General features: G+C 35.2%; 1 protein-coding gene and 1 long non-coding RNA gene across 2 annotated transcripts in view; one reads left to right on the top strand and one right to left on the bottom strand.

Annotated features, from left to right (window-relative positions):
* Nucleotides 1-13,252, top strand: part of DHX40 (DEAH-box helicase 40) — a 45,290-nt gene that overhangs the window by 9,779 nt on the left and 22,259 nt on the right. Inside the window, exons 8-10 of the mRNA XM_029928171.1 lie at nt 6,464-6,563; nt 9,196-9,282; nt 9,422-9,604. Of these exons, the coding sequence (XP_029784031.1) occupies nt 6,464-6,563; nt 9,196-9,282; nt 9,422-9,604 (370 nt within the window). The remainder of the gene's footprint in view (nt 1-6,463; nt 6,564-9,195; nt 9,283-9,421; nt 9,605-13,252) is intronic.
* The window catches only part of LOC115282243, a 44,442-nt gene continuing 32,102 nt past the window's right edge, over nt 913-13,252 (bottom strand). The window contains exons 3-4 of the long non-coding RNA XR_003904562.1: nt 4,811-4,932; nt 913-927 (exon numbers count right to left, since the gene is read on the bottom strand). This is a non-coding gene — a long non-coding RNA (uncharacterized LOC115282243). The remainder of the gene's footprint in view (nt 928-4,810; nt 4,933-13,252) is intronic.

Raw genomic sequence — 13,252 nt, 5'->3', positions numbered from 1 at the left:
AAGGTGCACAAAAGATCAAAACCGTATTTTGGATTATTCAGTGCTAACTCCCCCCTTCCCAGCATTGCTGAGGCAAATCTGGGCGTTTCTTTTGATATTCATTTGACTCTGTTTACCTGGTAACTGACCTTGGTCAGCTGCTTTGTTTTCCCACCTTGAAACCTATATAAAAGACAGTTTTCTGAATAAAGCTCTCTCTCTCTTTCGCCTGATCAGAGAACCGTGAGTTCTGTCTTTACTCTTTGTGTCTCCCTTTCCTGCCCCCTTTTTCTCTCCCTCCCTCAGGAGAAGGACCTGCCACAGATTCTCCCCCTCCCCCCTGCCCGCGGGTTACGACAACCTATGAGTGCAAACAAACAGTATCTGTCCTTCTCCGCCTGACTTATTTCGCTTAGCATGACACCCTCGAGGGCCATCCACTTTGCTACAAATGGCCAGATTTCAGTTTCCCTCAATCCTTTTTGCTCTTCTGACTTCCCTCTTGCAAAAACCGTTCAAGGCTTTGCAGTTTCTCAGGTTTACTAAAATATACCTGTTACTTTATAAGTGACAAATATTTGCACGGAATTTGACAGTTTTAGCACTGAAAGTAATTATCTAATTCAGTGCTTCTTAGCCTTTTTTGAGGATGGAGTCTCAGATTCTTTTTAAAAGATAATGAAAGCCATGGTTTCTTTCTCTAAAAAAATGCAAATATACCCATATATTTATTTTTCGTATAATCACACTGCTTTATTTTATAGATAGAGACTAAGTGATGTTCCTGAGGTCGCAGGGTAAAACTGCATTTCATAACTGGTTATCTCTTCAGGAGGAGCTGAAAAAACAGCACATGTGTTTCCAGAATACATGAAGAAAAGGAAAGGAGATTTACCTTGGATTAATGCGCAGTATTTTTTCTTCTTTTTTTTTTTAAGAGAGAGAGCACTAATGGGGGAAGAGGACAGTGAGAGAGAGAGAGAGAGAGAGAGAGAGAATGAATCATAAGCAGGTTCCCTGATCAGTGTGAACATTTTTCTTTTGTAAAGAGTAGGTAGTTGTAAAGAGTACAATGTAAGAAAATAATTAAGCTTAGATCTTACCAGCATGATTAAATAGTAATCACTATTAATATTTTGAGGTATATGAACTTTTTCCTTATGTATTTAAAATTTTATTGTTCAGTTTTTTCTAACAAAAAATGGCATTGTTATATATGTTCTTTTATGTTTTTCTATTTAGCCCTTTGTAGAAATTTTTAAAATACAGAAAAGTACAATAACAATCTATTTCCCACTTTGCAGAATCAACACACTTTTAAGGTCTCAGCATTTTTGCTTCAATATTCTTTTAAAAATATTACTTAATTAAGGTAAAATGATATGGTTTTCATTATAAAGAATTCAAGCAGTGTACAGAATTACAAAACTAAAAGTAAAGAAATCATCCTAAGTTCGTCCATACAAAAATAACCATTTTTAACATTAGGAAAAACATTCAGGTCTGTGTGTGTATGTGTGTGTGTACATACAGAAGGATAAGTAAATATATAGGTAGGTTGATAGAAATACTTATACTCTTAGTTGCTTTTTAAAAAAATATTTAATTTTACTTGAATTTACCTTAAGGAATTGTTAAACTTCCAGTAAATCTTTCTTTACCACATGAGAATATTTTATAAAAAGTTCCTTTGAAGTTTAAAAAGATGAAAAATATTAAGAAGCTGAAGTTAATATCTTCTTTTTAGGTCTTAACCTGTTGATTCTCTGATTTGAAAGATAAGGACTTGAGTACTTTTATTCTTCTGTATCCTTCCTTTCTGATTTTTGTTAGTTATTTTTATACTGTTTAGGTGTATCAATGTTTATCGTCAACCCTTTCACCATGTTTTTTCCATTCTTTAATGTTTATTTTTGATAGAGAGAGGTGGGGAGAACAGAGAGGTGGGGAGGAACAGAGAGTGGGAGACCCAGAATCCAAAGCAAGATCCAGGCTCTGAGCTGGCAGCATAGAGCCCGACGTGGGGCTCGAACTCATGAACCACTAGATCATGACCCCAGCTGAATGAAGTCAGATGCTTAACCAACTGAGCCACTGAGGCACCCTGGTTTTTCTATTCTCAAGTTACTTTTGGTTAATTTTAGATTGCCTGGATTTTTAAAAATTGTGTGTATGTGTGTATGTTTTTTTTAATAGAAAGATAAAAGGGCTCTTAAGTGTTATTTTTTGTTGTTATTCTTCTATGTTTGAATGTCTGGCTTTTGCCTTTATACTTGAACTACATCATGGTTGGGTTTTATGTTCTTGGGTCACACTTTCTTTTCCTTAGAACTTGGTAGACGTTGTCCAGTTGTCCTCTGGCATTGAATTTTGCTGCGGAGAAGTCTGAGGCCAAGCCTGATTTTTTTTCCCCTTCCTTGTAAGTCATTTGCTTTTTCTGATTGCCTGGAAATTTCTTTTTATTTTTAAAGTTCAGTGATTTTAATTAGGATATTTTTTGGTGTTGAGTGTTTTATATTAAAATTTCCTGGAATTTGATATGCTTTCTTATAAAAATCAACTTTATTGAGATATAATTTACATAGAATAAACTGTCTGGTTTTAAATATACAGTTCAGTGAATTTTGACAAATGTATATACCCATGTATATTCAAACAAGTTGAATTTTTATGATGTGTTCTTTTAATCTGCAAATTTAGATCTTTATTTCAGGGAAGCTCTCTGAAGACTCTCTCTGTTATGTCTTTGAATATAATTTTTGTCTGTCGGTTTCTGTACCTCAGAGACATCAGTTATTCTTATGTTGGATTACCTGTCATCTGTATTTTTTAAGTTCCTCCTCGTTACTTTTTCAATTGCATTTACTGATTATCTCAAGTCTTTTCTCTGTGTCTAGAGTTTGATTTTCAGCTGTGTTACTGAGAATTCTCAAGATATTTCTATTTCCCCCAAAAATGACTTCTTGGGGGGAGGGGTAGAGTTTGAACTGAGCAATATTGTGCCTCTTTCTTCTCCAGGATCATCATCTTCTCTCCCATTAATTGACGGTTTATGTTTATACTTTAGGTTATGTTCTTTTCTTTCTCTTTCTCTCCCTCTCTCTCTGTCTCTTTCACTCTCAGAAGTAGTTCTGCTTTGGAATCTTTTTGGGGGACTTTGGGACAAGAAATTCTATGAGGAAGTTTCATTTGGCCTAACATCTAATATGTCATATGCACGTATCTAGGAATGTTACTTCATCATGAATATTGAGTGATCTCTCAGTATCCTCATTTCTTGGTAGACTTTGGAGTCTTTTTTGCCTCTTGCCAATCCCCTTACCCCCCACACATTAATAATATCCTAGTACTTATTATATCCTAATGATAGTATTCCATTTCCCTTTTCTTTCCTGGAGAGTGATGATGTGCTTTAGGATATATATATTTAACTTTTTTCCAAATCTTTATAAAGCAACATAAAAGTGGTATGTGTTGGGGCACTTGGCTGGCTTAGTTGGAAGAGCACGTGACTTTTGATCCTCACACTGGGTGTAGAGATTACTAAAAAAAATAAGCTTAATAAGAAACCTAGTATGTGTTTAAACTTGCGGACTATGGTAAAAAGTGTGGTTTAGGGGTGCCTGGGTGGCTCAGTTGGTTTAGTGTCTGACTTTGGCTCAGGTTGTGATCTCACAGTTTGTGAGATCGAGCCCTGCATCAGGCTCTGTGCTGACAATGGGGAGCCTGCTTGGGATTTCTCTCTCTCCCTGTGCCCCTCCCCAGCTGCATGCACACACACGCTCTTTCTCAAAATAAATAAATAAACTTAATAAAAATTAAAAGAAATAAAGTGTGTGTGAGTGAAATGTAAATGAAGTAAATGTGAGTCCTATTAAAACAGCAGTTTCAAGACTTTTTAATTGATTATAGTGAACAAAATGGTAAATGAAATTGAAATTTTGCTAGAACTGAACACTTAAAAATTAGATATTTTTAGGAATGAATTGATTGAAAAACAGATTTGATTAGAGATAAATATGTTCAGAAAGGACGTTTTTAATTTATGTGAAGTTTTGGGACACCTGGGTGGCTCAGTTGATTACGTGTCCACTGAGAGCATGATCTCATGGTTCATGAGTTCAAGCCCCATGTCAGGTTCTGTGCTGATAGCTCGGAGCCTGGAACCTGGTTTGGATTCTGTGTCTGCCTCTCTCTGCCCCTCTGCTCATGTTTTGTCTCTCTTTCTCTCAAAAATAAATAAACATTAAAAAAAATGTTTTTTTAATTTATGTTAAGTTTTAAGATAGTGCAGAATTTTAAAGGTAGAAGGATCTTAATTCATTATTTATATAATACATTTTTAATTTATCAACTCATTGAACTTTATTGGGCACTTTCTATGGTCCGGACATTGTTCTAGGTATTGGGAATATGTCTTGAATAAAAGAAAGTCCTTGCTTTCATGAAGCTATGTTGTAGTAGAATAAATCGACCATAAATAATGTCTAAACATAGAGTTTGAACTACAAAGTAGTATATTACTCCTTTGAACCATCTGGAAGAAATAAACTACCTAAATCTAATACCTAAAAAATAATTCTTAACACTTAGTAAGATTTTTTACCAAAAAACTATAAATCTAAAAGAAATAGGTCTTTTTGGAATTATTTTTGTATTCACTTCAAAACTTGCCCACAGATTTTTAAGCTACCTTTCTCATACTTTTCTACTTGTGACATTAATTTCTGAATAATGTGGAAGAAAATCAACATTACTTGGTTTCAAATTTGTCTGTCTCTCTGTAAATCTTGGCAAGTCACCTGACTGTTCTGGGATTTAGTTTTCTCACCTGTCAGATGAAGTGGTTGGCCTGCTTCCCGTGACTTGAAGACGCTCCTCTGTGCTGTTCCTTTGTGTGCGCACTCCTTTCCTTCCTTATGATAGTAGTTCAGCTTTGGTCTGTTACAGGTACTGGGAATACATGGGTCTTTGAAAGATTTTATTTGAGAACAGGTTTTGTACTTTATTATTTCAAAACAGGTTTTCTTGGCTATTGAAAGGAAAATAATTTGAGATTGCTTGGGTAGAAAGGTGCATTTTCTAAACACATATGGGCATATCTAATGTAAAACAAATACAGCTAAGTGTTCAATTTTTTTTTCTTAAGGTGTATATATAAGTACTTATTCTAATATATAATGTACAATAGTAAATACATATAACAGTTTAAACAGGTGTTATGGAAATTATAAATAGAAATGCTAATAATTTCTTTTCATACACGGTGGATTGACTTGTGTACTCACTGGTATGATCACTCCTAACTTTTGGAGATTATTGAAATACAGTGATCCACTCAAACAAATTCCTTCTTTCAGAGTTCCTTGATCTCTACAGCTTAAGTGGTCTTTTTCTTTACCCCACCTCAGCCACCCATTCAGAAGCTTCCATCCTAGACTTTATCATTACCATCATTTCTGATCACAGAAATTTTGACCAGACACTCCACTGCTTCTAATTCAACAGTTTTCAGAATGCATTGACACTTGTCTTTTATCAACTGTCTCTTACCTTATTTCACCCATACTATAATCATTTCCTTGTAAACATTAACTCTCTTGTCTTATTTTGTTCTTAACCTGGCAGGAGAGCAAGTCTGGCCAAATCTTGTCTGCTGCGTATTTTATACTCAGTCCTCTTAAGGCCTGGGAGGTGCCAGGAGCCCAGTAATACTCTCTTGTCAATGCTTATGGCTAATTCATTCTTTTCTCTTTTTAGACTTTCTTCCATGTACATTAACCACTTCTCTATGGTTCACAGGTTTATTTTTTATCTTTGCCAGAGACTAGCCTAATCAGATTGAGCATTTTTGGACCATATTTCAAATTCCAGGAGAATCAGATTGCCCCAGCTTGGGGGAAATGTTTATCTTTGGTGCCATACACTATGGCTGGAGGACCAAGGTACAACATACAAGCATTACTGCTTGGGTTCACCCTTCAGAACGTATGGCTAAGGGAAATGAGTATACTGTAACTTGCTTAGAGAGGTAGTCTGAGTCATCAGAAAGACACCCCAAAAAGTAAAAACCACCTAGCTAATCAGTCTTTAAGACAGAGAGAGGTCCTTAATGTGTTATCCATGGATGGGCTTCAGAGAGTCCCGGAACACTGAAATTGTTTGAAATTTTTATATGAGTGTATATATGTGTCTTTTAATGGAGAAGAGGGCCACAACTTTTAAATATTCTCAAAGGGAGCTATGACCTACATAAAAGGACTCTCTGCTATAGAGTTTATTTTAGCAGTAATAATCTGTGATTTAATGGATCTAGAAATCTTAGCAGCAATAGGTGAGGCAAAGGTGTTTTGCTATTTTGAATTCAAGATAATTAAGGAGGTGAAGGAAACATAATTTTTAATGAAAAGAAGTAAATTTTTCAAAAGTAGAGTTTGACAAATTTATATTGTAAGTTAACATTTTCTCTTTACATGTATTTTAGATCAACAGAGGAGAATATTTTTGCCACCTCCACCTGGAATTAGAAAGTGTGTCATATCCACCAATATTTCTGCAACATCTCTGACAATAGATGGAATCAGGTACACTTTTAAGGTTTCTTTAAAAAAATTTTTTTTAATCTTTATTCATCTTTGAGAGATATAGTGAGTGGGGGAGGGGTAAAGAGAGAGGGAGACACAGAGTCTGAAGCAGCCTTCAGGCTCTGAGCTGTCAGCAGAGACCTCGATGCAGGGCTTGAACTCATGAACCATGAGATCATGGCCTGAGCTGAAGTTGGGCGCCCAATCCACTGGGCCACCCAGGCGCCCCTAAGGTTTCTTTTAAAGTCAAGGAAACCACTTAGCTTTGTGTTTGCTCCTCTGTCATACACTGATTTCCTTCTCACCTACTTGTAATCACCTATAATTTTTTTGTAATTATTGATTGGCATGGTTAGATAATGCAGTAGGAGGTGCACAGTATACTTTTAGTATGCTTTTTAACTACTTTTACTTGGCAATTTGTAGTTCTCTCTTCCCAAATTTAAGATTATGTGTAATGCTTCACAAGTTTCATTATTCATTACGTAGAAAGCCAAAGTTACTTTTCTGTGCTCATTATCAGCAGATATCTAGAATTGTCTGATAGTCCCTTCTCATCTGACACCTCCACTTTGTGGAATAAGTGTTTTAAATCCAAATGTTTATCTGAAGGTACTGTTTCTCACTTTTCACCTTTTTGTGAAATGAACTCTGATTCGAGTCTCTTATCTTTTTTTTTTAAATGTTTTTTATTTTTGAGAGAGAGGGAGAGAGATAGAGCATGAGCAGGGGAGGGCTCAGAGAGAGGGCGACACAGAATCCGAAGCAGGCTTTAGGCTCTGAGCTGTCAGGACAGAGCCTGATGTGGGTCTTGAACCCGTGAACCGCGAGATCATGACCTGAGCCAAAGTTGGATGCCTAACCAACTGAGCCACCCAGTCTCTGGTTTTTCTATGTAATCAAAATAGATCAAATTTCTGAGTAAATTTTGTGGAGAAACACTTGGAAATTTTAAATATAGACTGAAGGTTAATGTGAAGTTCTTTCAGACTGTTGAACCACAGTCCTTTGGATATTTATCTTTAAAATATTTTTTCTAATTTTTTAAATTTATTTTTGAGAGAGAGACAGCGAGGAGGGTCAGAGAGAGAGGGAGACACAGAATTCGAAGGCAGACTCCAGGCTCTGAGCTAGCTGTCAGCACAGAGCCCAATGCAGGGCTTGAACCCATGAACCGTGAGATCATGACCTGAGCTGAAGCCGGATGCTCAACTAACTGAGCCACCCAGGCACCTCAGGATATTTATCTTTAATCCAAGATATTTTATGTCCTTAACTAAAAGTCTGTCTGTTTGCCATAGGAAGGCTAGATATGAATCTCAAAGATTCTGTATATTTCTTTTGGGTAAAATGTTCATATCTGAGAGGCAATTTCCTTTCCTTTCCTACTTTATTTAAAATGATGATTTCAGGGGTTGCCTAGGTGGCTCAGTTGGTTAAGCGTCCGACTTCAGCTGAGGTCATGATCCCACAATTTGTGAGTTTGAGCCCCGTGTCAGTCTCTGTGCTGACAGCTCAGAGCCTGGAGCCTGCTTCAGATTTTGTGTCTGCATCTCTATCTGCCCCTCCCCTGCTTGCACTCTGTCTCTCTGTCTCCCAAAAATAAATAAACATTAAACAAGTTTTTTAAAAAATGATGATTTCACTAAAGGCTTAAGGGAGCAGTTCTCTGGAGTAAGTTAACCTCTGCAATTTTCCTTTTTCTGCAATGGCAAAAGTCATTAAATGATTTGTATTGGAATGTTCCCTTAGTGAATGGTAAACCTCCTGGTCCTCCTAACTTAGTTTTTTACCTAACTTGTTCTTTGTTTAATTGACTTAATTGGTATTGTTAAAGGGTAGCTGAATTAGATTTTGAACCTATTTGAATTTTTCTAGAGGTAACTTTCAGGTTTTATTTTTAGAGGAGAAATTCACACAATAAAAAATAACCTTTAAAAGTGAATAGTTAGTATTTAGTACTTCTATGATGTACTATAACTAATATTACCTCTCTCTGTTTCTGAAACATTTGTATGACCCCAAAATAAAACCCTGTGTCTTTTAAGCAAATTACTTCCCATACCCCCCTCCATTCTAGCCTCTAGCAACCACCAGCATATTTCCTGTTTTTATGGAATCCTATTCTGGATATTTTATCTAAATAGAGTCATACAATGTGTCTTGCTTTCACTCATGCTTCTGAGGTTCATCCACATTATAGCTTGTATCAGCACTTCATTCATTTTTATGGCTAAATAATATTCCATTATATGTATATAACATAATTTGTTCATTCGTTTATCTCTTAATGGTAAATGGACATTTAGGTTATTTTTGCCTTTCGTCTCTTAGGAATAGTGCTTCTGTGAAAATATGTCTACAAGCATTGGTTGAGTAATGTAGTAATTCTGTTAAACCTTTAGAGGAAACTTTAAACTGGTTTGCACATTGGCTTAGCCACTTTACATTTCCATTAGTGATATACAGGGTTCCAGTTTCTTTCCAGGGTTTCCAGACTTTCAGGATTTACATTTAACATAAAAGTCATCATGTAGTGGTTAGTTTGGTAGAAAAGAGGAATCCAAAGTGGCTAAAATGCAAAAGTTTTTCCTTATTTTCTAAAAACTTAACTGTTTTCCATTCCTCTTAGATATGTGGTAGATGGTGGCTTTGTGAAGCAGTTAAATCACAATCCCAGATTAGGTTTGGACATCCTGGAGGTGGTTCCAATTTCAAAGTAAGTCTCTATGTAAAGCTTTTTTGTTCTAAGAACAGTTTATTAGATCATTTTTAGCTGGCTTGGGGGTATGATGTTAACTACTTAAGAAACCTGCAGTATGTTTTGGGGACTTTTGTGGGTTTTTTTTCTTTTAAAGGAGTGAGGCGTTACAGCGAAGTGGCCGAGCTGGCAGGACTTCCTCAGGAAAATGCTTTCGGATCTATAGTAAGGATTTTTGGAACCAGTGTATGCCTGACCATGTGATCCCTGAGATCAAGAGAACTAGTTTGACATCTGTAGTTCTGACCTTAAAGTGCCTTGCCATACACGATGTTATAAGGTATGTAGACAGTTTGAAAAAAGAAAAATTTGTTAGGGTGGAGCCAGAACTCTCTTGAAGTATTTAATTCCAATATCACAGCATTTCGAGGTTTACCTAAACCCAAATAAAAGGCTTTGCATTGCTTTCCTGTGATTTGATCCCTTGCTCATATTTTAATCTTGGCTGAATGGGTGCTTTATGCTGAGGTTTATTTGGATCATTTAGTGACCACTGGAATAATGACCCTTATTCCAATCAGAAAGTGTTTTTTTCATAGCATCTTTTGTATGACCAGCATTGTACCAAGTACTATGAGAGACGAACAAATTTTGCTTTCACTAAACTTATGTTAGGTAAACAAGATTCAGACATATGAAGCAAACAATAGGACAACTGTTAAATTACTCAAAATTAAAGTATATAATCAATTGGTATAGGGTACAATATTGTAGGGACTTGAAATTTCATATTATATGTGATAGAGGAAGTAATCAAGGAAAGTGTTGTCTTGCTCTTAATTTCAGTCTCATTTGTCTGTGAATGTGAAAGTGTCAGGAACCGTGGGAGGTGACCATGCATTCTGTAAGTTTATAAGAAGGAAACTAATTACTAGGTATATCCAAATATGTATTATATACTCTTGGAAAACCAATTAATATTTTTTGATAGTTTTAAGACTAGAGATGTTCTAAATGAGAATATAAATAATTAAAAAGAGGAAAGCATATAACATGAAATTCTAACTATAATCATGAATGATACCAACGAGAAAGAGGAATCATCTAAAGAGTTCTAAATGGCTAAACAGAAAGCTTTCAGATGAGCCCAATTTAAAAATAATATTCATAGTATTATTTTTGTGAATAATATATAATCACAAAGCAGCATATAATTAAGAATAAATAATATCAAGAGTGGCATGTAATCAAGAATAAATATGTGTTAGAAAAATAGAAATACTAATTAATAACTTCTGCACAGAGTTAGTTTTCCATTATTGTTTTAAGACTTAGAATGTACTAAAAGTCCCCAAAATGCAAGAGACAAAAATTTTATCTCTTCCCTCTCTCCCTTTAAAAAAAAAGAAAAAGATTTTCTTTTTAAGTAATCTCTACACCTAACCTGGGACTTAAACTCACAACCCTGAAATCAAGAGTCATATGCTACACTGATTGAGCCAGCCGGGTGCCCCTCTCCTCTCTCTTTTTAATGTGTATAGAAATTGAATCAGTGTTTGGGATAGATGGTATAGTACTCATAGATGAAAGAAAATGGGGCTTTTCAATTATTGCTTCTTTTTTCTCCCTTATCAAGAATGTTTTTAAAACTAGAAAGATGAGAGCAAGTCTAAATAAAAAGGAATTGAAGACCAAGATGGATTAGGAAATGTGATAAAACCTAATGACCACAAATGAGTGTCTTGAGGCTTTAGGAATTATTTCCATGGCACTGAAACAACTTGCAGGTTTTGGGTTATCTATGAGAAATTATGCAGAATAGGTAGCCAGAAAATTGTGAGAAATACAAATTCCTTGATTTTTTCATTTAGGGAAAGGGAAGAATCTGTAAACAACTGCCCAATATGCTTGAAATTGGTCTTTAGCAAGTTTTAGCATAGTTTATTGGAAAATGGTTTTAGAGAACTTAATGGTGATTTATAGTAATCAGTATGAATCAAAATGGTTCACAAAGGATATATCATAATCAACCATTTTCTTTTCAGTGTGAATACAGGACTGTTCACATAATGGGTGCACTGTAAGAATTTATTGAATGATAACCTAATGTCTCTTGTTTTCTACACAGTATTTGATAAGATTACATTTGACATCTTTGTTAATAAGGTGATAGTACTGCCAAATAGAATAGTTGCCAAAGAGCCAAATTCAGAAAGTATTGATTAGTATATCCTAGATGGGGGATTTGCTGTTAGTATAGTGAACTTTGCTCTTTCCTCATAAGTATTTTAAATGGTAGTATTAAGTAAAGATATTGAAGTTGTGATTATCAGATTTCTGGAAAATGTCTTGATAGCTAATTAATGATTAAAACTGGAAGATTTAGAATGATCTCACAGGCCAAATCAACAAGGCAAAAGTCTGATAGGTTACATCTTATATCCTGTGTTTTAGTTGCACATTAAGGAAATTCATGTGGAAAAGATTTGAAATGATCAGATCACCACAACTCATTATGAGCTTGCAATTATTATTCTGTTTAGAAAACAACAAAAAATTTCTACTGGCATAGACTTTGGTTATGTTAATAGACTGCAAAGTTCAAATTTTGGAATTATAGCATTCCTGTTCTATGTTGATCACTCTACCTTTGGAGTTCAGTTTTGGATATTATCACATTTTATGAGGAGTTTGACCAACGGGAGTGTTTCTAAAAGATGGTAATTAGGTATAGTGGGTTTCTTGGAAAGCAGACAATACAAGGAGTGTTTGACAAAATCGATAATTGCTATAACCAAGGGAGAGAAATAATGGTAGTTTTACAAATCTGAGAGGGCACTTCTACAGAAGAAGCAGCTGACTGGTTTGGTATAGCTCTAGGACAGGGGTCGAAAACTATGGTCCAGGCTCACTGGCTGTTTTTGTAAAGAAAATTTTATTGGAACACAGCCATGTCTATTCATTCATGTATGGCTGCTTTCACTACAGTAGCAGAATTAAATAGTTGTGACAGAGACTATATGGCCTGCAGAACCTAAAATATTTACTATCTGGCCTTTTACAGAAAGTGTTTGCTGACTCTTGCTCTAGAAGATGCCAGGACTTGTTGGTACAAGTTGTAGGAAAACTGACTGTAGAACAGTCTACAGGATTTTTGTTTATTTGTTTTTAAATAGAGCTGTGAATCCTGGAATGGACTTTTGTGTAAGGTATTGGACCTTTTGTCCTTTGTTGGACCTTTTTCAAGGTGAGAAATTGGAGTAGATGATTTACCGTCTCAACACTTATGGTGGAAAAAGTAATCTAGTGCAGTAGTATTAAGCAATTATTGTTCTAATTAAAACAAACAAACAAAAATATATGTCTAATACATATATTCATGCTTGGTTATATGCCACCCTTTGTGAAAGTTATTTTCTTATGTTCATTAATGGTACTGTGGTTATCTAAGAGAATGTCTTTATTTTCAGAGGATGCATGCTGAAGTTTTTTGGGAGTGAACTGGCACTGTATTTGCAACTTGTTTTCAGATAGTTCAAGAGAAAATAAGAATGTACATACAGCAAATAGGGTAAAATTAATCTAATATATTTGCCATTTTGTTAAAAAGCACGTTGAGGTGCTGTTAAACAACGTGTAATGTTTGGCCACTTTCAGTTAATTTTCTCTGCTGGTTTATAAAACTGTAATAAAAATTGTGGGCTACAGAACAGAGTAGCTCTGACATTGGCTATGAAGAATGGGGCAGGATTAAGATAAACAGAGAAGAATGGTGAGTGTTCCAGCTCTTGAAATAAAAAAGAAGTGCTTCTTGAATTAAAAGGAAGAGTGTGATTCAGAAAAAATAATTTCCTCGACTGAATGCTGATTATAATCATAGAATGCTTAGGGAAAAGAACGAAGGCTTGAAAAATAGGAGAAGTAAAAGCTTATAAAGAAATTTTCAAGTCTGTATGAAATATTAACGATGGTCAGGGAATGGAATCTT

Source organism: Suricata suricatta, chromosome 17 (assembly GCF_006229205.1).
Source record: "Suricata suricatta isolate VVHF042 chromosome 17, meerkat_22Aug2017_6uvM2_HiC, whole genome shotgun sequence".
In the NCBI taxonomy this organism is placed as follows: Eukaryota; Metazoa; Chordata; class Mammalia; order Carnivora; family Herpestidae; genus Suricata; species Suricata suricatta.
This window is presented reverse-complemented; position numbering and strand designations above follow the sequence as displayed.